Below are 24,495 nucleotides of genomic sequence, written 5' to 3' on the forward strand. Positions count from 1 at the left end.
TATATCGCTAGTTTGGCTATATTATTACATTATTGTAGACACCTCCAGAATGCTCCCTCGAAGCACCTCTCTGTGCATAGCACTCCTGGCATGGTGCTCGATAGTCAGAGCTTTTCCGCAAGACCCATGTCCCATTAGACCAAACAGCTACGATGCCAACGTAAACTACTTTGCAAACAATCAGGCTACAGTCAGTAAGTCACTACTATGGTCTCTGTGTTATTGCTGCTTTTTTTTGCTCGTTGTCCGAATTGCCCATACACTGACCGCGGCAGTGTATTGGATGAACAACCTGTATAAGACAAGGGAACAAGTCGCTCTATATTTTCGAGGCATTTTTCTACCGCCAGCTGTCGCAACGTTACCCCTTCCAGCTGGAATGAGACCACGGAAACACCTTGTGGTGGTTTTGAGGCAAACCACGCAAATTATACAACAGATCGTTTATACTTACCCTTTTCATGTATGAATTCTTCTTTAGGTTATGCCAAGTACTTTACGATTACATACACAAACACATACAAGATTGTCAATATTACTGCCACTAGTCCACCAACAGTCTTTGTATTGTGTAAGTTTGCTTGCTACCCTGTTTCATATTACTTTAATATCTTGGCTGCTTACACCTCACTAACTACTATGTAGACTTGTGCAACAACCCTCAACCAAATGTAACTGGTATACCAGCTACCAACTACGTGTCAATCCCAGTCAGAAGTGCTGCGTTTGCTGACATGCCCAGTATACGTTACATTGAGGTAACTACCACAAATGCATATTGTATGTTCAGAATCAATACCCTGACTTTTTTTCCCACTTTAGCGATTTGGTCAAGGAGGCTCAGTAACCTCTGCAACCAACTTGGACGACATCATCTCACCTTGTATGCAGACAGCCGTAACCAACGGCAGTATCCAGGCATTACCAAGCAGTGGTGTCCCACCAGTCTCAGCAGATATCCTCTTTGCCGGAACGCTCTTTGCAGGATCCAGCGCATTGCCCCCACAAGTCCCAACACTCTACCAAAGCGAAATCACACCAATGGCTAGATTCGAATGGATCAAACTATTCGCTGCATTCTACAATCTCGATGATTGGACTGGTCGTCTATTCAGTCGTGTCGCTGGTGAATACACTTGCATAGTATCCGGAGTCAGTGGATTTGTAGGTCAAACCAATCTGCCCATTGTCGCATGGCTCAAGCTCGAGAATGGGAGATATGTATCTCCTGATGAAGCATACTCTCAGCAACTGATAAAAGATGCTGCTGGTATACCTATCGCAATGCCGGACTCGGGATACTTTGTAGATCAGACTAACATGCTAGTGGGTGTATTAGCTGCTGATTATCTGTTGGACAACACGGCTGTCGGTGGAACCAATGATGATTCTAGTGTGCCTATTCAGGACGGTGTATATACGTTTGAGTCCTTCCAAACCAACTATGGAATGACCTACCAGGCTGGAATCTCCGTCCCATACAAGTTTTATAATAATCGAGCTGTATATAGAGCAGATAGAACCCGGACTCCCAAAGCTTATGATGGTAAAACAGATGCCTTCTTTTTTTTATGCTGCGTGGATTCGTATTCTGACTACTGTATTTCTTGTAGCTTGGCCATTGTGGTACCCTGCACAACCTATATCGAGCCTTTTAGGTATACCTCCCCTAGTTGCGAACCGTTTTAATTTTTTTTTATTTTTGTCAAATCATCACGACTTATATTTTGAGTTCTTTTTTATAGACGTTGTGGAAATGATTCATGGTCCATATACCAACTTGACCTTCCCAACCTACTTCAGAAACATTTCCAGTAGTAAGTGATGATGCCAAGCAGATGTTCTTTGCACATAAAGCGGCTTGACGCTTAGTATTAATGACTCTTTCGTAGATACCCAAGCATATGAATTCCTGAACCCAACATGTGACGTACCTCTATATAAGATCCCAGATCTCCCCACCACATCCTGTGCCATCGCACTAGCAGACGGCGACACGGTCCAACCACCACAATTCGGATGGGTACCAGACGCACAATCCATATTCGTACCACTGCCAGGCGCCGAAACACCTGCAGCACCAAACAATGGTTCCAAATACGCAGAACTGATTGCTGCAGTAGTAGTAGGTCTCTTCATCTTCCTCCTGGTGCTATTCGGTCTCGCATGGTGGTGCTACAGACGTGGCAGAAACACTGGCGAAAAGCACAACTTCCAAGTTAAAATGCCACGAGCTGTGCGTCGTCACTTGAAGGGTAAACGACCAGACAGAGATGGTGATGGTAGTAGAAACAAGTCATTCTTTGGACCTAGCTCGCGTGGTAATTTCCCTGTGCTTACTGGCGGTGCTGGACGATGGAACAAGATGCCTGAAGACAAGACGACTATATTTGATGCCTCGCCATGGGATGATTCGGTATCTACTGCTGCTCCTGGTATGCCAGTAAGAGTTATTGTCGAGGGAGATCCGATTGTAGATCCATTTGAAAACACGACGACGTCTCGATCTCGGTCATACACTGGACGTAATAATAATAGTAGTAATAGTAATGGTGGTAAAAAAGTGACTTCTAACGGCACCTTATCATACAAGTCAACCACATTTAAGCAGCCAAGTAACGCAGACATTGAACGGAACTTTGCACCATCATCTGAAGAAGACGACGAACCAGAAGAAATCGAAATGAGGTCACCGCCAGTTAATCCATGGACTGATCGACCAAATGATTCAGGTGCTGAAGTTGGCACTGATAACGAGTCTCGTCGTGGTGGAAAGAAGAGGAATGGCAACAGTGGCAACAACATAGGAAGTAGTGTAAAAACTTTTGGAAAGGGGATTATGGATAACATGAGGAATCAGCATCAGCAGAGTCTGTTGACAAAGTTTGGCAAGGAGAGAGGTGAGGGGAGTGGGTTTCTCATTAAGGGGGAACAACTTCCGTAAGGATGGGGAGGAGATTGAAGGGAAATTTGGAAGTATTAAGTAGAGATTAGCGATTCTTTTTTTATATATTTTGTTCCTTTTGGGTTTGCCAAAAAATCGTAGTTTAATAGAACACCATTTTCATGCACACAAAAAAGATAAAGGCTGATGTGGTCTCATTGTTCCTATATGTCACGTTCCCGTTACGGGCTTACATAACAACTTCCATGCACGGGCAAAAAGCTGGCACATTTGGCAAATGTTTTATATCACATTTCTTGTCACAGGCTCTATCAAACAATATGACGATCTTATATATAATCTTCATGAGCAAACTGTCGCAGTTTCACTCCCGCTTGTGACAAGAGTTTTTCAGTCAATTCGTCCATTCCGTACGATTGCGAAAAGACCACTTCACGAACACCAACTTGAATGATCTTTTTGGCACATCCCAAGCACTGTAAAGGGAAGTAAATTGCCTCGTGAGTGACTTTCATCATCGGATGTTGTGCGGTTGCTGTTTTTTGGTCTGTGGATACTTACAGGGCATGTGTTGCAGTACAAGATAGCACCAGAATCAGATCCACCATGTTCGACACGTGCTCGACCAGCTTCTAGCAGTGCGTTCTAAACGCACGCGGAAACGTTTTATAGATGATCAGCACGAACAAAAGACTTCCTCAGAAACTTCTTGATGTCACATACCTCTTCAGCATGCAAACACAAACACTCATCCAACCCAACCCCCCTTCCAGCACCATCATTACACCTCGGACACCCGCCCTGATTACAATTCAGCACCCCACGCGGCGTCCCATTGTACCCCGTCGCGACAACTCGATTCTCCTTTACCAAAATACACCCCACACGTCGTTTCATACAGTTTGAGCGCCGAGCAGCTAGATCGCACATCTTCATAAAATACGAGTCCCAGGTGGGACGCAGACGGTGTGGTGAGAGGAGGTCTAGAGACGCGAGATGGTGGTGGAAGGAGGTGATTGTTGGGTGGTGGTTTAGTATGTGGAGGTCTGCGGTGCTTGAAACGTTGTATATTGAGTATGGTGGGGCTTCGTCTGTGAGGAGGTTTGGACGTGGAGAGTCTGATAGTGCTAGAGCTGATGCGAGGTTTGTGGAGAGTGTGGTGTCGTCGTCGTCATATGATGTTGGTGGAGTTATGGTACCGTCACTTGATGGGGTAGAAATGAATAGACTTCCATACATGTGCTGATCGTCACCATATACGAACTCGTCCAGAGTAGGAGGAGTTATACCTATTGACACACATCGTTCACGACACCTTTTATAGCGAAGTGATGTAGGAGCCTAAGCACAGTAAATCAAACATCAATATTAAATTCCATATTTCAAACTATTCTCAATACAAGGCACCAAACCTCTACAGAAACCAAAAGCGCAAATGGCCTCCTCTTGATGTCAAGCGCATCAACGACCCGTTCAATAGGCGAGAGAACATAGTTCTTACGCCAATCCTTCTTTAATATATATTCTAATGCCTTTTCAGCACTGCTAAAGCATAGTTCTGCTATCGTATCGTCTGTTTCATTATACAGTTGACGGTTTGAGGAATGTTGGGGAGGTGGTAAGCGAAGATGAGTGAAATCGTGCTGGGATACTAGGTAGCTTATGAGAGAGTCCTTTCCTGAGCATGGTGGTCCGGAGAGTGCAATCAACATTGCGTCGTTTGGATCTATGAGATGCGAAGTGTGCGAAGTAGTATTGGCAAGTCGTTTCATAAGGTACGAGAGGAACAAGACAGGATCAAGGCCGAATATGATGGGGTCATTATTATGATATATGATACTTCTAGCTTCTACGTGTGTTATATACAATATTGTAATCTGCAATATTCACCTACGAACATACACTATCTCCTCCCAGATCCGTTCTTTCTTCTCCATACTCTAGACATCGTTGGCGGTAGACACGGATTATCATCAGCTGTAGCCTTTTCGTTGCCCATATATTCCACCAACTTTGGCAACAGCAACACTCTATCTGCTCTCGATATACTAGACAGATGTGCTATAAAGTCCCCCTTCTTCCAAGAAAATAGTCCTACGTCTCCTCTATAGTATTGATTTGGTCTGCAAAAGCCGTTGAGCTCTCTATTCTCTACTACAGTCACCTTTTCGTGCGTTTCATGTGGTTGTATTGGTTTGGCTTTCAGGTTCTCATGCTCCAACAAAATATTTGCCATAATACGCTGATCTACGAGTCCCGTCATTCCATCACGAGCGTGTCTCGAGTCCAGCATCCTATCTATAAATGTTCTAGACCACTGCGAGTGCAGTAGCAAGAAGACACCAGAATTTACTATGGAAGTATTCCTTCCAACCCATTTCTTGTAGCTTGGATCTCTTGATATTATGAGATCAGTGGTTCCGGTACCATACGTATGAATTAATTGGTCAAATCGTTGGTTTATGTTCGTGATTAAAACATCAGAATCTAACCAAATCAGCCAGTGGTTTGGGTCTAGATCTGCAGCCAGTAGCTCTTTCAGTCCAAAGTACCTTGCCTACAGATGCAAAGAGTCTGAGCTGTCAATCATGTATAGCGTAGTCAAGTCTTTGCGTTTGGCGACAGTGCCACTCACCCATTGAGCTGATGTATTGTATTCAGGTACACGATCGCTCAAGTCTACGAGGTGGATGTCATGTATCGTACAATACTCCATACGATTCCTCATTATTGCCTCTGAAAACGTGTCCTGGATGGTATCAATATACAGCATCGTTATCGTTGGTGTTAGTTTGGGGTCCATTACAAGCTCAGAGTCCACCGCATCGGTAACAGAAGTTTCCTGATAGTGATTATAGGCCCTGGACGTGGTTATCAATATGATATAGGCAATCATTGCATGCATCCACCATTTCCTGTTTGACTTGCAAGCTCTCCTCACAGAGCGCAGGTATTTGGCATTCATGAGGGGATGCATCACATCCAGGAGCCTACGACGAGTCCAGAGAGCTCATATGAAGTGCACGCTTCAGCGGTTGGGAGCTTCAGGTTTGTTGTTTTATTGAAAGCTTTATGGCAATGCAAAGCCTGACCATTATGAAAACTTTCTGAGGCCAGTTTTCTGGGAGATGGACGATCATGGATTATGAGCAAGATTTGGATCGTCCCTTTTCCAGTCTCTCTTCGTACCTGTAGGCGGTCTAGTCGCAGGAAAGTCACTTAAAGATCGTTAGCGACTCTGCTACTGATATCAACTTGTTTCGATGGCGAGATTCAATTTCAAACGGTAGATAGGTAGGTACGCGTAAATAATAACCATCAAAACGTTCCGGTCGCGTCCAGCAAGTTTGGGTATGTCCATTCAATAATCGTGTTTGGCTGGTTTTTGACAAAACCCCAACTTTGATGCTACAGCTCGTTACATGGACTGAATAAGGAAATTAGAATGAGTGCCAAGGATCCAGAGGTGTACAAACCAGGTATCGTTCGTACTTGTTCTTGATCCTTCCTGATTGAAAAAGCTAATCTTGCAAGTTTCTCCTAGTCGGCATTTCGCTGGCTCTTGGCCTGTACTTTGCTCTTGGGCTTGCTTTCATCATTGCATTTTCAATCTTTCGAGCATTCTTTCCGTTGACTTATTCGCCTCGATTACGATTAAAGAGGTCGGTAACGGAACGGGATGTTCAGACATTTGTTGAACAGGTGTGCTGGTCATTGACGGTTTTTGTTTTTCTACTAGAGTTGCACCACCAAAGCTTCCAAGAGGATGTCTGTCTTGGCTAGTACCGATATTCTACGTTACTGAAGCAGAGTTGATCAGCAATGTTGGGCTCGACGGTGCTATGGTAAACTTTAAACTATATATGCACACATCTGCTTCACGTGCTGACAGTGTAAACTTGCACTTGTTTCTAGTTGCTGCGATTCTTGAAGATGTGCTGCCAGCTGTTCGCAGTGCTATCGGTCATTGGGTGAGTCTGTCGGACTGTCTTGATTTAAGCTCGAGACACTTCACTCAACAAAACATATCATTCTTATATAGTGCGTTTGTCTTGATTCCATTGAATGTCACCGCTTCGGGAGATTTGCCTGCCAAGATCAGTGAGGTAACTTGTTGATTCCTCGAGTTTGCAACCCCTACAGTTCGCCAAGAACTAAATCATTCGCAATATAGGAACAATGGCTCACTCTCATGTCTATCGAGAACGTACCAAACCAATCGTACTCAATCCTCAGCACACACATCGTATTCACATGGATCTTCACATTCATCGTATATTATCATGTCATTCGATTTTACAGGTCTTTTATCGCCCTACGACTGCAGCAACAGGAATATGTCTTGAGACGCTCGAAACTGAGTAAAATTGAGATGCGCTCTGTCATGGTGTTTGGAATACCATCAGAACTGAGACATGAAGTCGACCTCGCTTCATTCTATGAAGGATTGGGTATCGGGACTGTTGAAAATGTTGTTATATGTCGACGATGGGTCAAGCTGAGAGAGGCTGTGGCGATGAGGGCGTATTATCTGAAACAGCTAGTAAGAATTCAGATGATTACATGGCCTTGTTTTTGCGTTATGTGCTCACAAGTTGTTGAACTAGGAATGTTTGTACGCTGCAGTAAAATCACGTCGTGGTCAATGGTGGAGGAATCTCAAGTCACAACTCTTAGCATCACATTTGGATAATGATTCAGCCTCAGTCTCGTCAGTAGCATCACCACGTAGATTAGCACCGCTGGATAAAAACGAAGCCTGTATATTTGAAATCAAGGCTCAATTAGACGCTGTACCAAAACATCTCCGACCTCGCCACCGTACTGGATTTATGGGATTAGTAGGATCATCAGTAGACTCGGCTGATTACTATGGAGCCAAGTTTATCGAATGGGATTTGGAAGTCGCTCGTTTACGACGAGTGCCTGAACATTCAACACCTACAGCCGTAGCATTCGTTACTTTTGATTCTCCCGTATCTGCAACATTGGCTTCTCAAATATTGCTTGGAAAGAGACCGTTAGCTTGTATGACTAGACCAGCTCCAGAACCGAGAGATGTGTTTTGGCCAAACTTGTCGTCGTCATCAGCCAATCCGCTGATCAAATTTATGAGAGGATTGGGTGTTCAGATGTCGCTTATTGTATTGGTCTTCTTCACTGCTACTCCAAGTACGATCTGTTGGCAAAAGATTCCTTGTTACAGAAGCTACACTGACACGACTATCATGTTTAGTTGCATTCCTCGCTGGTTGGACGACTCCAGCCGGATTGGCAAAGCTATTCCCACAACTGAAGGATTTGTTTGAAAGCATGACTCCATTCATCCGAAGTTTGTTGACTGGTGCATTACCAGCGTTGGTGACTTCCTTGTGGCTTGCCACGCTCCCCTCCTTGCTATTCTGTAAGTTCGCCGTTCTTATAAATCAGTTGTATCTACTCTTGTAACTCACTATACCCGTAAACAGATCTATCGCAGGCTCAAGGGTTGGAAGCGTTGAGTTGGTTGGAACAGTCTGTGCTTTCCAAGTAATCATTGTTGCATTAATAGTGCTTTTCTTGCTTTGCTTTGCTTCAATTGATTGTTTCCCTACAGGTACTATTGGTATCTCATTACCAACATCGTAATCGTCTTCGCCATCGCTCGAAGTGTCTGGAATGCCATCTCCATCTTTGATGTCATTCAACAACCAACTCTTCTCCTTAATATTCTTGCCGACAGCATGCCGAGAATGGCCTCCTTCTATGTATGGATCTTCGCGGCATTTACAAATCCAGAGATTCTTCTTTTTTTCTTTGTCTCGGTCTCATTTTCCCTCGGTCCCATAATAGGTCAATTACATTATCGTCCAGGCTTTTGCCATCTTTCCAGCGCAATTGCTGTTGGTGGGTCCTCTTTTCTTGACATTTGTCAGTCGACTTGCACCATGGACTCGAAACAGTCCCAGAGATGTATCAGATGCTTACTATCCGTCTGTGCTGACCTCCATCAATTATGGAATTGCTGTAAGAGTGTCTGAGCAGTGCAAAAAGACTACATGGCTTTCTATTTGCTGCAAAGTGCGAGGAGCAACATACTTACATCGTCGTTATCGTAGTTCCCTATGCCATTATTGATATTGGCAGTTGGGTTAACATACTCTCAAATACTTCCCATCGTCCTACCATTTTGTGCATTGTGCTTTGGGATTGCATGGGTTGTCTATAAAGTAAACTCTCTGCAATGGTTTTTGCCAGTTTTTAAAGGCTAACTTTTGAATATTCAACTTTTAGTATCAATTATTGTATGTGCATATACCAAAGTTCGAGACCCTCGGCGGATTTGTGCCTCTTGTTGTCAATCGAACTATGCTGGGGCTAGTCATCTATCAGGTAATCCAAGATATAGCACACATTTTTTATGCGTTTTTTTTGACCGACAATGTTTTAGATTGTGATGTTGGCTGTGCTTGCTCTGAAAATGGTGCCAAGAGATGGAGCGGAGGTTGAAAAGTTTGACTTTGTGTTTATCAGAGCTGCAACTTGGGGTCCATATGCTTACACCCTGTTATCCATGATTCCTCTCTTGATTATAACCTTTTTTGTCTATTGGTAAGTTACAAAAAGTAACAATTTAAGACTTAACGAAAAAATCAAATTCTCAAATACTTTGTAGGTGGATGAAGCAAGGATATTTTAAACAAACTAGAAATGTGCCCATGGAAATTCTTGGTCAGATAGTCCAAGAACTAGGCCCAGATACCCATGTAGGAAGGAGAGAAGCCATGCAGACACAAACGTCTCCTAGCATCGCACCTGAAGAGCTCACACATGTTGCTGAGCGATCTGAGTCTTCAATGGGTAAAGAGTTGAAGGAGGTCTCACCAAATGATTTGATAACACATAATGAGTATCTCTCAAATCCTTGGCTTACGCCCAAACAACTATCTGCTGGCTATCTCCATGGTGCATCATCTAGTGTCGCAGTTGAAGATGTAGCCGCCACCGAAAAAGTATCGAAAACCATTCGCCAGAGACAACGACCAAGGAGGACATCTAGAGCTGCAGCTATTGCTGGTGTTCGAAGGACTCGAGCCAGGTCTTCATCTGACGAACAACAACCGCTATTAAGTAGTGATGGTATGTCAGATTCAGACGATGAAAAGGACACCGCAAGGCCTCAAAATGGTCGTCGTGATAATGATCCAGTATCCGCATATCATCCACCATCATGGATCGATCGAAGCCGACAAGATAGTGTTACCTCACAAACGACTAGTGAACATGATGCTAGTCACTTGCATATCACGATAGCAGAGAATGGTAGTACCGCAACTGCAGCAGATGATTCATTCCACATCGAACCGCCAATGTCTCACGTTACGGGTGTACTTGATACGCCACTAGACGCAGCTCATTGGCCATTCCTAGCGTCAGGCGATGAGCAAGACCTCATATTAGCCAATGGTGGTAGTACACCAACTGCCAGTACGAATAACAGTAGCAATAACAACAACATTAATCCATCATCCATTCCTACTCCATCTATATCACCACGTAATTATGATGATTTGCAGCTTCACACGTATCTCCATCCAGCACTGATAGGACGTCTCCCATTACCATGGCTTCCTGGGCCACAATCTAGAGTATTTACAGAAGCAAGAGCAGAACAGGAACGATGGCAGCGAGAAGTATGGAGGAGGGTTAGTCAACAGCTTAGGATAGGAGTACGATTGGATTTGGCGAGAGCTGCTGCAGCCGGTGGTTCACAAGGAGATCATGGTGATGATGAGGCATTGAGGATACGTGGAGGACGAAGGGAGGGGTCTGCTTCCGTTACAACACGAGTCAAGAGCTTTGTTGATGGCGCTACGTCGTGGCTGTACCTTGCAATTACGGATTGAACTTTCGGGAGGGTTGTTCGCATGCATTAGATTGTGTATATTGAGATCAGTAGTAGTCAGTAGTAGTTTTTACCATTGAGAATCTTGCAAAATAGAACCATGATATAAGTTTATGTGAAACTGTAAACGTGCTAAGTCCTTATATAAAGTCTTTTTTTTTTGTTTAAACTGCCAAAGTCTATATTGGGTCGAGCAGGAAGAACTGATATTTTAAAAAGGGTAAAGTTACAAGATTAAGCTCCACGGTTTCTGCAAAACTCAAATACATGTGGTTCTTCACTTGTTGTTCTTTTGATTTGCAGGTCCACCACCAGGCCCAGCATAAGTCTTTTTGCCCAAGTTGAATGGTATGTATCGATATTTTATCATATGTTTTATCTGCCTCCTCATTGTGATTCCAAACAAGATGAAAAAGTACACACTATATATCAAGATTGTTAGCGACCTTGCATTTAACTGATAGGATGCAATGGCATAGTTACAGCAGAATTGGCCAAAACACGGGTATATCAAGAATGGAGAAAAATGTACAAAAGAAAGCGATGAGAAATGCTCTCGTCGCTGCGTACCTACGGAATCAAAAACTTGGTCAACACACTACTATGTTCAAGCATTGCGTCTCTCCACACCACAACAGCAACACGTACCAGAACTTGAATTCAGGCAATCTCCTAATAAACGGCCGAAACTCATCATCCATTTTAGTAGGTAGCCCTCCCTGTTCCTTTGAATCGTCATCATCGCCATCCAAGGGACTTGAATCCATAGCTGGATCGAATTTCGGTTGTAGGAATGCCAAGAAGAGATTCAATAGATATATTCCCAGTGCGTACTAGTGTGAGATTTGCAAGGGTTAGAATTCAGGTAGTGGTATTTGTTGGTGTAAAGTCAAGTAGTGGTGATTGTTGGTGCTAAGTGAATGACAGGTGCGCGATTACCGTAACAATGTACCATCCTTGTATGGAGAAGACACGTATAAAGTATATGAGGGATACAAAGGCAGTGAATCCCCATCGGTATGTGTAGTAGGGTGTTGAATCATCGAGGAATTTTTGGAAGAGCTGTTGTAATGGAGAATGGAATACAGTTAAAATAAAGGATATTAGAGTACTGATCAAAGAAAGGATAGTAGAGCATTGATGTTATAGTTAAAGTGCCAAAGTGGAGGTGTTGGGTACTCTTGAAAACGGAGTGGGAAATATGATAGAATGATAGAATCATAGAAACAAGAATACGTACTCGAGCATAATGAGCAGTCTGCTGTGTTATCTTGCTTGCTGGCGTTGTGTCGCCAGATATGCCGCCATTCGCTCCAGCTCCATTCATCGTCAATTGATTTTTAGGTGTGAGAATGTCAAGATGTGCGGCAGTTCGGCGTTTGAGACCGGGGTCGACGTGTTCTGGAATGTAAATTTCACGTGGAAGCAAGTACAGAATGAACGTTCGCTTTGTGGTTTGCCTAGTATGCTTATTCAAAGATTCAAAATTCAAAATTCAAAAGTCCAACGCGTTTTACGCAATATAACGCGAGGGGCAACGAGTTACAAGGATTTCTCAATATTCTATTGTCTTCAATATACAAGCTGGATGCACTTTTGAGGATAAAAGTACAGTCTTTTTAGTCGTTTTCTCCACTTTTTTCTTGTTTCAACGACCATACTTGAAATCCGTGATATAACTAGAAGCAAGACATAGATGAGTGACAGAGACAGAGAATCCAGGCCTGGTCAGCGAAGAGAGAGAAGTCGAAGCAGAGAAAGAGACGCTCGAGAAGATTACAGTAGTAGAGACCATAAACGACGACGGGATGATGATGAACCTAGACCAAGCAGACGACGCAGGCAATTCGATGATGATGGTGGTGACCGTCGTAGCAGCAGACGTGATGACAGTACATCCAAGAAATATGATTCTGATGACAGTGCTCCCAAGTCAGCATCAACACCTGCTCCAACACTACCAAAACCAGATCCACTGGAGTTAGTAGCTCTTGCCGCTGCTAGGATTAATGCTCTGGCAGGACGTCCTGCTGGTGCCAGTGCTCCGTCAGCATCCACAAACTCGCCATTTTCAATGTCTGCGCCATTGTCGGCTACGGCTGTTACCACATCTCGTGTGGATGTCAATCCCGAGACTGGAGTCAAGACTACGATTCATGAATTGGTGAGTATGAAGACTCAATGTCCCAAAACAACAACTTACGGTTGGTCTCATTACATTGTTTTTTGTTTTCACATTTTGAATACGCATGACGACCAAACATTACAAACCCGTTTGCTTGCTGACTCAAACGTTGATTTCTTTGTATTGTGAGGGGTTATTTTGTGTCGACAATGTTCGGTATGGATCAAAAACAAACATACATACGAATAACTGACCATATTTCCTTCTTCCTCCCTTCTCTCATTCTTCTTATTATCTCGAATCTCGACTAAATTCTCACCCCCTCCCAAAATGATGCTAACTTTGAAAAATGCTTCCTGAAAACAGAAGGATGGAAGTAGATTGGAATTTGCTGCTGATATTGAAATCAATGACATCAAGAATCGATACAATCTCACAAAGGGTGAAACGCAAAAGAAGATAAAGAGTGACACTGATGCAGAGTAGGTCGTTCGTTCCTTTTGATAAACGAGAATATCATCACTAACTTGAATTTACACCCCTAGTGTCATCACTCGTGGAAAATACTATCCTGACAAGGCTTTGGCTACTGAAAAGGACCCAGTAAGACGTGATCTCCAGCCACCATCGTGGAACAAACACATTTCTCATTGACGTCTTGGTGTTTTTAGCCTCTATTCTTGCACATTGTTGCTCAAACCAAGGAATCATTGGACAAGGCCATTGCACGTGTTAATGAACTTATAGACGATTCGATGAATGTAGCACCTCCCGCTCCCATGCAAGAATTCCTTCGTCCTCGCTTTGAGCCTGGTCAACAGAGAGTAAGTTTGCAACAGGATTGTGATTTGAATGTTGTGTCTAACAGTCGCCAACCTTTTAGCCACCTCGACAGTACTTTGATGCCAAGATCATGGTAGGAATTGATGATCCTTCGTTCAATACTCGTCCCAAGATTGTTGGTCCAGGAGGTCAATTTGTAAAGCACATTGAGGTAATGTTTTATCCTTAGGTGTAAGGAGTTTGCTTTATCTCACATTCCCTTATAGCAAGAGACTCGTACTCGGGTGCAGTTGAAGGGTCGTGGATCTGGATTTATTGATCAAACTACTGGTCAAGAAGCTACAGATGAGTTACACATTGCAATCAGGTACGAGTTACTCTCGTTCTTTACTCAATTGTTGAGCTAATAAACTTATCCTTATTTAGTGGCCAAGACGAAGCTGGTGTTGAAACTGCAAAAAAACTGGCAACTGACTTGATTGAAACTGTGAAGAGCGAGTATCAAAGGCAGAAAACACGAGAGCGAGAAGATGGTGGTGGCAGTGCTGGTGGTGGCGGAGCTGGAAGAGGAGGATATAGACCGCCATATCAAGGTCAAGAAAATAGAGGTGGTTATCGACCACCATATCAAGGAGTAGGAAGAGGAGGATTCACCAACACAAATGCTGGTTTTCCTGGTTACGACAATCCTCAGCCACCACCATCAGTACAAGCTCAACCTCCGCTACAAGCTCAAGCTGCTCCTGGAACTGATTACGCTGCTGGTGCTTATCAACAATATGGATATGACCCTGCTCAATATCAGCAATATGGGCAACAAGCACAGCAGCAACAGTACGACCCTCAGCAGGTTGCAGCTTGGGAAACTTATTATGCACAACTAGCCGCCTACCAACAGCAACAAGGTGGTGCTCCCACACAATAAAACCGTAGAAATCTGTAATAGCATTTTGTTGTGTTTTTCGTAAACTTTTTCAATAAGGCATAAGACACGTGCAATTACCACTATGTTACAATACGAGATCGTGATGAGTGCTTGAATACTCGGTTCTATTTATCCAGGCATATCTCTGCGTTATCACGACTTTCGCGCTTCGTGTTCTCAGAGAAGCTCCGACATCAGCCAAACAACTTGCCGACATAATTGTCAAGAACTTTACCCAAACTTGCAGCGAAATCACCCCACACTTTCATCGACCGATAAAACAAACTCGGTCAAAGTGGTTTACCTTTCATAACCCTCATATTACCTAGTAGGCCCTTCATCGGATGCATTTGCCCTAGAGATGCAGTGGCAATCTTGAATCACCAAACACCAAGATGGAAACCTACGCTCTGGGACACTTTGGTGGGGAGGGAACGATGAATGATTTGCTTTCATCCTATCCAGCATCGGATCGAGAGCTGGCGGTTAGCTTTGACGATGTAAATCCATCCCCGACGAGAAGAAGCATTAGCTCTGCATCGGAGGGTGAACCACGCACATCGGAGAGCACTTATGTAGGACGAAATACGAATGCTAGGAAGCTAAGTTTTGAATCAACCGGTGTAAATACGGATGATGAGGCTCCCAGTATACCACCTATATCCATACCGAGTCTAGGGATCGACTATGGTGAGGATGATCAGCCAATCTCATATAGGACGTTTGCTAGATATCATGTCCCTGTGCATTCCATCGTAAATGAAGTAGCATCAACCGTTACGGAGCCTCCAGAAGTCAATAGTAATGAACCACCAAATGTGCCTCCCAAAGACTCGCCCTCAAGGTCGCTCTCCTTTGCACCAAGGCAAAGACCACCAATATTAATACGGCCACTTGCATTGGATACTCGCAACCTAATAGATACCAAGGACGAAGGATCGCCTTCTACCACACCGTCACCATCAGAAACACCCATGTCGCCAAACACTTTACTACGAAGGCAGAATGCCATGACGAGACGGAAACGCTTGCAATTGCAAGATGTCCGAGTCAGTAAAACCCCTAGTCCAGATCTAGATGCTAGTAGTAACAGCGGAGGAGAAACGAGTCCGAAAACAAGAGTTTATTCGCTAATGTTTGAGGACTTCCCCCATACCATATCAACACACGAGCCTATTCCACCATCACGACTTAGTAGAGCTCGAACATATAGTCCTGGTGAAGCCCATATAAGGATCGCACCAGCTTTCATACCAAAGCATCGTACAGATAACGAGTCGTCGCATGATGGTGATCGTCAGTCCATATCTAGTTCCACTACTGTGGTGAAACGACCAACCATGCCACGTCGGTCTACATCACTCCCGATTAGACCACCAGTACCTCTACCTAGGCCTCCATCATCAGTATTCACCACAGACTCGCTGCCGTCGGAATTCGGTAGTGATGCAACATGGACCAGATCGTCTCCCACAATGTACAGTACAGGTTCTAGCACTAATTTGGACTCGTCTTCAAGCTCGACGAATAAAAACATGTCTGAGGAAGAGTATACGGCTGTAAAGAGAGCCATGGCTAGACGAGAACTGTTGGATACTGAGAGAGGTTATGTACATGATTTGAGGCATCTTGTTGAGGTAAAAAAGATCTTGCCGAGTCGATTTTCGCATGAATGGCATTTTGAAGTACTCTGTTTCTCCCTCTAGTACTGCTTTGAACGGCTGATGTTTGCACCATGGTTGTCATGGCAGGACAAGGCTGCCATAGTAAAGTGTGGTAGACCTCTTCTTGAAGTGCAAAAACGCTTTTTGGATACTCTTGAAACAGCATTCAAAGATTCAGAAGATAATGAAACCGGTGAAGTTGCTATAGCTCATGTGTTTATCACCATGGCTGGCCAGTTTGGTGTGTATAAGCAATATTGTACAGAGTATGATGGCACCCTGCAGCTACTATCAAAATATGCCAATTCTGTTGAATTGATGTCGTTTACGCAAGATTTTCGGATGTTGGCTCAGACACGGTTGGGGTTAAGAGATTATCTTATTAAAGTAAGAATCCAAAGTCGCTGTTATGCAGTTTTTTGCTCTTGCCGTCGAGTATTCAATAACCGAATCATACTTTTACAATATCACGCAGCCTGTTCAAAGGATTTGCAAATACCCAACTCTCCTATCCGAGCTGATACGGCTTACACCAACAACAGCTTCTGAATATAATGCCCTCATTCTGGCTCGAGTCACTATGCAATCTATTGCAGGTGAAGTAGACTCTACGAGGCGCTTGATTGAGAATACGCAACGGTCTGAACGGTTATTGCGCCGTCTTGGAGCTGATGCATCTCTCTTTGTACCTGGCTTTGGAGAAGCAGAATATCCAGGAGAAAATATTGGTGTCATGTCTAAAGGAGGTGGATGTTGGGTTGTTACTTGGGAGAAGGAGGTGCCTGAAATCAAGTACAGAGTACGTGCAGTTTCTCTATAGGTTTCTTTCTGCATCGTATTTTCACTTTGGCTTTTATCATATTCACCAACATTACATATATCCAAACAGGGAGTGTTTTGCTTTCCAAAACATTTACTGATCATGAAGGCAAAGAAGGCCAACGTATATCATCTAAAGTCACTCTTACGGTTGGATCAATATGAGCTGAAGCGAGTGTCGGATCGAGAAGCCATTGTACCATATTCCTTCCGATTGCAGCATATCGATCTCCCGATGAGAGTTGACTTTGGAGCATCATCGGAACGTGAACGGTCTGCATGGATGAGCACTTTACAAAACTTGTGCAGTGCATCATACCTTGGTATAAAGGCAACTCATCACTCTCCAATATTTTATCGACGTCGTACTCGATCTAATGGAACTGAAGAAGTACCATCGTCAGAAGGTACAGATTATGAAGATGATGGTATAGTAATTATGGAACGAACACCGTCATCACAGTCATTAGCATCTATAAATAATGGCTCTTCGGAACGGTCATCTCCGTTACCACCAACGCCAGGCTCTCCAGCCATGTATCCAACAATCGATACAGGAGGAGTATTTGGCAGTACCATTATGAGAGAGCCCAACAGACGCTTCTGGAGAACAGGGTCTGTTCATCTCGCTGATGCCCAACAACTAGCTGTATTTAATCGTCGAGCTTCGGTAGATTTGAAGTTGTCGGATGTCATAACCACCTATGCTGCAGATTCGACTGCCAGTAATAATAATAACAGTAACAGTAATCCTAATAGTCCGCAACACCAATACCCACCCACTCCAATACCACGAACACGCTCATTTGGTAGAATCAATGTCCACAGCATGCCAGATTTGAAGGCATTTGACGATCTGCCCGAGCTACTTCCAATAACAGCTCTAGCACCAATAGTGGAGCCTCCAATAATATCGTCTCATGATCAAATCGATCTACCACTAGTACCACCACCCAAACCAATACGAATACATTCCAAATCATCAACAATGTCACTCCGAAACGATTCAACAAGTAGTAGTAATAATAATAATAGTAGTGCGTCATCATTGACTCGAGGAGAAGGATTGCGACGAAGCAATACATTTACACGGAATTCTTTTATTGAAGCTGGATCAACTTCAACAATTGGATTTCTACGGACTATGAGTATGATTGCTCCTCGTCAGCAGTCGTCTCATGCCACCATATCAGAGTACGACTCGAGTGAAGATAACAGCCATGGTATATTAAGGATACGAAACTTTTGGAGACCTCATATGAGAAATAATACGTAGACCAACATAATTAAAGGGCTTGTGTGTGAAGCAGGAACCATAATATCATAAAACAGGAAACCCCACATACACGAAACCTATTAAAAAACACCAACAGTTAAAGGACTCTTTCTTGAATTATTTCTGATACTTTCGAAATTTGTAGTATTTGTTTGTCTCCAGTTGTCTTAATATATGTGCCAAATCCATAAGAATGCTGCTGCTTGTGTGTGATTACTCTAATTTGCCATGGTTGAGTTGTTGAAGTGAAGTAGATTGGGCTTGAAGTGTACAATCGAATGTGCTCCCACGACACAAATATGAAAACTGTCGCGACGACATCGTATGCACAGTCAATAGCTCTTAGAGAATGAATTGAGCTGACGGTTACTCTCTGTTTCCTCCCTTCCATCTCTAGTCCAAACACTTCAGAAAATACAAGCTTTGAAGATTCCATGCAACATGTTGATGTATATGCGTTAGCAGAGATATGCTTACTACGATACAAAAAGATAAAAAATTACAATAGGATTCTGAAAAAGCAAAGAGACTTTGAAGACTTTGATTTGCTACCCGGTTTTGTCGGCTGTAGTTGAAGAGACAAAACCCTTCCAAACACAACCTCCCGTCCAGGCCCAACGGGCTTCACGTTTCCTACCTCTCAGTTGATCAACAGATTCCTCACCGGACCGACTCTGTTGACGCCCGACCTGAGAAGATCATTGGAGCACCCACGCCGAGGGTGTCATGATGTACGATGGGACGGAAATGGACAGACCGCTCTGGCTAAAGAGTTGCCTAGATATGTGTAAAGTGATTTAATTAGTTACTGGATACGGGATGTAAGCAAATTCACCATCATCAACTTGATGCGTGGCGTCTTGAGTGCAAAATGCAACTAAAAATTGCAGACGAGCAGAACAGAGCAGAATAAGAAGAAAGGGTGAAGAAACGTACCACAGTGGCCATCATACTACTGCAATCGTTCAGTTACTAAACTAGCAATGTCTAACCTTGTTGTGTTGAAATTGGTTGCAGAAATTGTAGGAGACGATGTCGCTTTAAATAGTCAAAAATTCAAATTCCGCTCGTCACAGAAGCAGTAACCATACAAGCTTGCAACAAAGACGTGGCATGTCATAAGCGAATCCTCACGTTTACTCTGTGGAATGTGGACCACTCTAAAAATTTAAACACGTCTATAGCAGTGTTGGATCGATATATCAACACAAGTTACATTTGGTGCCGCTATTGATGTTTAGGAGTCAAGCCGATCGTTAAGGGAGCTCGTAGTCATTTTCTAGACAGTCACATTCAAGGATTTATCATAATCTAGGTGACTGTCTCTATAGAATTCCTCCTTGCCGTTCTGCAAACTGTCAATTCGTCGCAAATCAGTTAAGATGGCTAAAAGCTAGAGAGCAGAGACAAGATCAGTTAAAATTCTTATATATCCACGGATTGGACCGCAACAATTTGTTGTACGGTGTGGTGTGAACCGCATTAGCGGCATTTCATAAGATTTTAAAAATAACAACCACAGAATCCAAATCGAGTCCAGTTGTCTTTGTAGAGGTCCAATGTATTTATTACAGCTATAAAAAAGTGTAGGGGTACTTCAACTTATATATACAATATCATGGCAATGATTAGTAGCAAACTCAGCCAGGAGATGCCATTGTTAATCGTGTGGGTTGCAGCACTTGGATACCATTTCAGAGCTAGCGTTCCTGTATCAGTGACTGCCGGATAGCTCGTCGGTGTGGCATACAGTATCATACCGGATGGCATTAGGTCCATGTCGGCTAGCAATGCTGCCGTTACGTTGTTGCCAGCTGACGTGTTTGTTATTTGAAAGTCACGGAAGGTTGTTTCTTCAAACTTTCTGAATTCAAATACTAGAATAGAGGGTAGTTTTGTTAGCATTGAATGCTTGTTTCTGAGGTTTGTGACCAAAAATTGACTTCCTTACATCCAAACAGTTTCACTTTGGGAAATTGAGCGTAAAACGACGTATTCAGCATACTTTGTCTCCACCAATTCTGTTTTATTGCGACCTCTCCAGGGCCTGGTGCAACGCTGACGTATCCGGCTGGGTATGTACCATTTTCATGAAATGAAGCTCCAAACTCTGACACGGCAAACGGTTTCGATCTGTTACTCGTCACAAACATTGAGTAAAAGTTGTATGACCCTATGCCAGCTGCCAGTGGTGGTGGATTGCCTAGAAAAGTCTAATAAGCCTTCCTGTCCGCAAGAACTCAAAAGTCAAAGCGTTTGAAAACGTACCGCCATATAACAAATTGTCAATAAACTGGCCTGGATATGGTACCAGATTGACCGTCCATGGCCAAACATGGCCAAAGTAATAAATTGACATGCCAACCTGCAGATGAAATGGTGTTTGTCTTTGTTAGAGTAAATGACATGGCAGGTTTTGGACTCATCATGCATACCCAGTCAACAACGTCATCGCCCGGATAGTAAGGGGTATAAGGGTCATCGAGTCCAGTCTGTTAGGAACATAAGAGTATGTTGATACAACGTAATCCAAAGACAAAAATGTCCAATGCAACGGCAAACTACTCAAACAAGCACCAATGCAGACCTAGCGCCTGCTGCAATTGATATTTGCTTACAATGTTGCCGTCATTATTCGTATCGAGAGTTTTGAAATCAGCCGATCCTGCAGTCGGCAGAGGATAAGTGCCTCCTGGATACGGATAACCTCCTATATTGTCACGTACAGAATCAGCAAAGCGTCTTCCACAGTTGTTTGTCGTCCTTTCAATTCAGGCCAGGTTCAAATTGTCGCATTTTTGTGTACCTTGCAAGTTCGGCGACCACACAAAAGCAACGTCTGAAGTGACATTATTGACTGCATAATAGATAGCTCTGAATGCAGCCTTGTATGCAGCCGGCTGAGTATTCGAGATGAAGTATAGAGTAAGTCAGAGTGACCCAAATCTGGATCACATCAACAGACACCATACCTGCTGCCCCCAAATAAACCAATTCCCATTCATCTCTGGTGCAAACCTTATTAGCACCTTAATGCCAGCTTGGTTGTAGGCATACATTTGGTTTGCTAGAAACTGTAGCTCGCTATCCACAATCTTATCCAACCCTTGCACTGGATATAGCGTCAAGAACAGTAGGTTGCTGCATTGAGTCTTGAACACTTGAGGTCCTACCCAAGAACTGGTATCGTTTCCTATGAAAAACGACCTTGTCAGTCACAGATGCCCAAGGAGACTTCTGGATGTGTTCTTACCTGTTGAATTTGCTATGTGCGGTATCTGCTGAGCATAATGCACACCAGACAAGTTTCGTCCTAGCCTACTATTAACCTGCCAGGAATTGTCTGTAGGTGTTTCGAGCCAGCTCGTTATACTGCGAGGAAGAAGAAGTTTGCTGGTTAGCAATGGTCTGATAACCGCAAATTAAATGCTGATGCCAGCCTCAGCTGCAGTGGTGATATTAGCATTCAACAGGCCTACTCATCAACGTACTAGAAATGACCGTCTGCAGGTTCAAGCTTTGCAAGGGCGTTACTCCTTGTTATCCAGGCCGTGCAAAGCACCAGTATCAGGCAGACGTCGGCTAACCGCATGATGCTCGATGCGTAGGCCAGCTACAATATCATCTATCTAACCGATTGGATTTGCCAAGTGTTGTAGTGGCGAAGGCTCAAATCAGGAGCGGTGATGTGAGGAAAAACGAAAAGGGAAATCTACAAGGCGACAGACTCGACAAAAGAAGACACTATATCAGCAATCTGATCTTCATTATCGATAATGGCGTTTCGGAAGGTATTCCGTTTAGCTTCCGATATCGTTTTGGCCATTATTGCGAGTTCCTGTGGTGTACGTTTTCCAGCTAGACTCTTCATGATTACATTTACAGCTTTACTTAATTCGAGGTTTAGACGTTCCTTTAGAGATATAGAATGTATTTCCTTGGACGGGAGCTCCTGTGTTTGCATGGAAGACGTAAAAATCAAATCGCCGCATCAATACAATCCTTACATACCCGTTCTTCTTTGATCTGCAACCAAACGAGAGAAGAGCTCCCAGAATCATCAATTTGCCTCCATAGAGCTGCAAGATCCAATGATGTTGCAGCATCAGCAATAACAGTGAATTGCTCCCAACTGTTTGACATCAAGTTTGGTTTCTGAAACTTGGCCGACATGGTCTCAATGATGAGATCAGGCACACGATCATTCACTGCTCGTTTGGAGTTTCGTGACAAACACTCTTCTTTTGAGCAATCTGCGTGAATGATAACATACGGGATACCATCTAAGAATGGAGTGGTAAGCGAGACATCTTAACCGTATAAGAAACCCGAAGGACGGTATTCCAATTGTGAATTGGTTTGGTCAGCGATTATTACGTACAGTTACGAGCAATCTGATAGATTTCGTATCGCATGCTGATGTAGTAGTTGTTGTCGTCGACCATCACAACTGACCTAATATAAAGCTATGATTGAGACCTTCAAGCACCTCCATGTACAATAAATTCAATGTTCCACGTACTGGTCTGATACTGACTTCAAAACATCCTGGACAACTTGTAGAGCTTTCGACCTGGAAATCTTGAAGTCTTCAGCTCTATCACCTCCGTTCGGAGACCTCCATTCAGGAATCACGTCATCATATGAAATCAATTTCACTTTTCTATTGGTGGTGCTTGTGATGTGGTCACGAAGATTGTGTGCCAGTGTCGTTTTGCCTGATGCAGGTAGACCTAATTGGCAAATGAAGTAGTAAGAATTTGATTCCGGTTGGATCTTGCCAAATTCAAAGATGAACAGACGAACTTGCCACAAAAGATCAAAACTAGAGACTGATGTTCCATTTTAACGACAAACTTTCAAAGTTATGATGATCGCGAGGCAGTTACAATATTCAAATAGCAAGTTCAACACAAATAGCAAATAATACACGCTTCAAACCATTTTGGCAGCAAAATCGAGATCTTGCAAGAAGATCTTCTGAAAGGCTCCGTTTTGACAATTGTGAGAGGTCGATTTCAACCAAGCTGAGGCACGATTCGTCGAACGTTTCGCAGCATTTACGGCTGAACATTCTGAATAAAAGTATTTTATTCTTCCTGCCCTGTTTCGTTACATTTACAGACCTGCGCAATTCTTCCAACCACCAAAAAATATGATCAAGAGGTTTGTGATTACGGGGGATGCCAAGTCCGGGAAGACTACATTACAGCATGCCATGTATCGGATATGTACCAACCAGTCTCCAACGGAAATGTCCACCGACCAGTCTGTAAACATGCTGATAAATGACTGCAGAGTACTCTCCTTCTCTGGAGCTGATTCCACAACTGTGATCATCCAAGATCCGGGCACTAACAGCATTCATCAATCTACGGAACGTCGCGCTCTTTACAGAGACTCGGAAGTGGTCTTGTTGGTGTTTTCATTGTCTGATCGTGAAAGTCTCAGGAACGCTACTACAAGGGTAAGCACCACGATTTGTTGGTTTGGAGATCTGAAATTTGTGTATTCATACTCTGGATGTTGATATCTAGTGGAACCGTGAGATCAAGGAGAATACAACGGGGACCGTGCCTATCATACTCGTGGGAACCAAGAAAGACATACGGGACGACCCAAAGTCCCTGCACCTGGAGATGAAGGAACTCGTTTCGTATGATGAGGGTCGCCTAGCTGCACTATCCCTGGCTGCAGGTTATGTTGAGGTCTCAGGTAACGAAGACGACGGAATGGAGGTTTGGTTTGTTGCCTTCGGGCGGAATACCGTCAACTCACATCCGTTTCTTGATTACAGGCCTGACTTCTGATGGTGTTTTCAACCTCTGTCGAGAAGCAGCCCGTCTTAAAGCTCGTGGATATGGCAAAAAGGAGTCGAAACGGAGAGCGACAGTTCGTGGGTGTATCGTCTCTTAGCCCGAGTCTTCCTCCCTTTTTTGGACCTAGTAATGGTAATAATCTAATCCAATCTTAATCTTAATATTTTTGCCTGAATCTGCTGATAAAAACATAAAGACTTTTGCAACGAACCAACTTGATGTCTGTCTGTTGTCTTTGACTTCTGCATGCGAACAATCAGATCAGTGAAGCTCGCGCATGAAAACAACAATAGT

The 24,495-nt window shown here is 43.5% G+C and overlaps 7 protein-coding genes across 7 annotated transcripts; 4 read left to right on the top strand and 3 right to left on the bottom strand.

The window, feature by feature from the left end:
* Positions 1-49: 49 nt before the first annotated feature.
* On the top strand, positions 50-2,944 carry SmJEL517_g00831 (uncharacterized protein; the record flags this gene model as incomplete). The annotated part of the gene is made up of 7 exons (XM_031166759.1): positions 50-194; positions 482-571; positions 646-758; positions 823-1,546; positions 1,614-1,658; positions 1,746-1,817; positions 1,893-2,944. The coding sequence occupies 7 exons, from the start codon at positions 50-52 to the stop codon at positions 2,942-2,944; spliced, it is 2,241 nt and encodes a 746-aa protein (XP_031027283.1).
* A 290-nt stretch (positions 2,945-3,234) lies between these two features.
* On the bottom strand, positions 3,235-5,633 carry SmJEL517_g00832 (uncharacterized protein; the record flags this gene model as incomplete). Its single annotated transcript, XM_031166760.1, has 6 exons — positions 3,235-3,381; positions 3,467-3,550; positions 3,629-4,246; positions 4,318-4,782; positions 4,845-5,462; positions 5,541-5,633. The coding sequence occupies 6 exons, from the start codon at positions 5,631-5,633 to the stop codon at positions 3,235-3,237; spliced, it is 2,025 nt and encodes a 674-aa protein (XP_031027280.1).
* Positions 5,634-6,350: 717 nt separating this feature from the next.
* SmJEL517_g00833 (uncharacterized protein) lies at positions 6,351-10,791 on the top strand (the record flags this gene model as incomplete). The annotated part of the gene is made up of 15 exons (XM_031166761.1): positions 6,351-6,384; positions 6,450-6,567; positions 6,645-6,750; positions 6,821-6,876; positions 6,948-7,011; positions 7,080-7,448; positions 7,513-8,077; positions 8,142-8,309; positions 8,374-8,434; positions 8,502-8,652; positions 8,738-8,911; positions 9,004-9,114; positions 9,179-9,277; positions 9,336-9,496; positions 9,561-10,791. The coding sequence occupies 15 exons, from the start codon at positions 6,351-6,353 to the stop codon at positions 10,789-10,791; spliced, it is 3,468 nt and encodes a 1,155-aa protein (XP_031027281.1).
* A 276-nt stretch (positions 10,792-11,067) lies between these two features.
* SmJEL517_g00834 (uncharacterized protein) lies at positions 11,068-12,117 on the bottom strand (the record flags this gene model as incomplete). Its single annotated transcript, XM_031166762.1, has 4 exons — positions 11,068-11,212; positions 11,439-11,623; positions 11,730-11,852; positions 12,031-12,117. The coding sequence occupies 4 exons, from the start codon at positions 12,115-12,117 to the stop codon at positions 11,068-11,070; spliced, it is 540 nt and encodes a 179-aa protein (XP_031027278.1).
* Positions 12,118-12,486: 369 nt separating this feature from the next.
* Positions 12,487-14,623, top strand: SmJEL517_g00835 (uncharacterized protein; the record flags this gene model as incomplete). Its single annotated transcript, XM_031166763.1, has 7 exons — positions 12,487-12,954; positions 13,282-13,397; positions 13,461-13,518; positions 13,587-13,739; positions 13,799-13,909; positions 13,965-14,065; positions 14,125-14,623. The coding sequence occupies 7 exons, from the start codon at positions 12,487-12,489 to the stop codon at positions 14,621-14,623; spliced, it is 1,506 nt and encodes a 501-aa protein (XP_031027279.1).
* Positions 14,624-15,018: 395 nt separating this feature from the next.
* SmJEL517_g00836 (uncharacterized protein) lies at positions 15,019-18,382 on the top strand (the record flags this gene model as incomplete). The annotated part of the gene is made up of 4 exons (XM_031166764.1): positions 15,019-16,260; positions 16,330-16,674; positions 16,763-17,086; positions 17,177-18,382. 4 exons carry the CDS (start codon positions 15,019-15,021, stop codon positions 18,380-18,382), a joined length of 3,117 nt encoding a protein of 1,038 aa, XP_031027276.1.
* Positions 18,383-19,984: 1,602 nt separating this feature from the next.
* Positions 19,985-23,226, bottom strand: SMI837 (mannan endo-1,4-beta-mannosidase; the record flags this gene model as incomplete). Its single annotated transcript, XM_031166765.1, has 13 exons — positions 19,985-20,259; positions 20,334-20,585; positions 20,651-20,747; positions 20,818-20,874; positions 21,001-21,092; positions 21,189-21,282; positions 21,355-21,575; positions 21,636-21,754; positions 22,099-22,334; positions 22,394-22,665; positions 22,764-22,837; positions 22,905-23,115; positions 23,181-23,226. 13 exons carry the CDS (start codon positions 23,224-23,226, stop codon positions 19,985-19,987), a joined length of 2,046 nt encoding a protein of 681 aa, XP_031027277.1.
* Positions 23,227-24,495: the final 1,269 nt, after the last annotated feature.

This window comes from Synchytrium microbalum, assembly GCF_006535985.1.
Source record: "Synchytrium microbalum strain JEL517 chromosome Unknown SmJEL517_scf0003, whole genome shotgun sequence".
In the NCBI taxonomy this organism is placed as follows: domain Eukaryota; kingdom Fungi; phylum Chytridiomycota; class Chytridiomycetes; order Synchytriales; family Synchytriaceae; genus Synchytrium; species Synchytrium microbalum.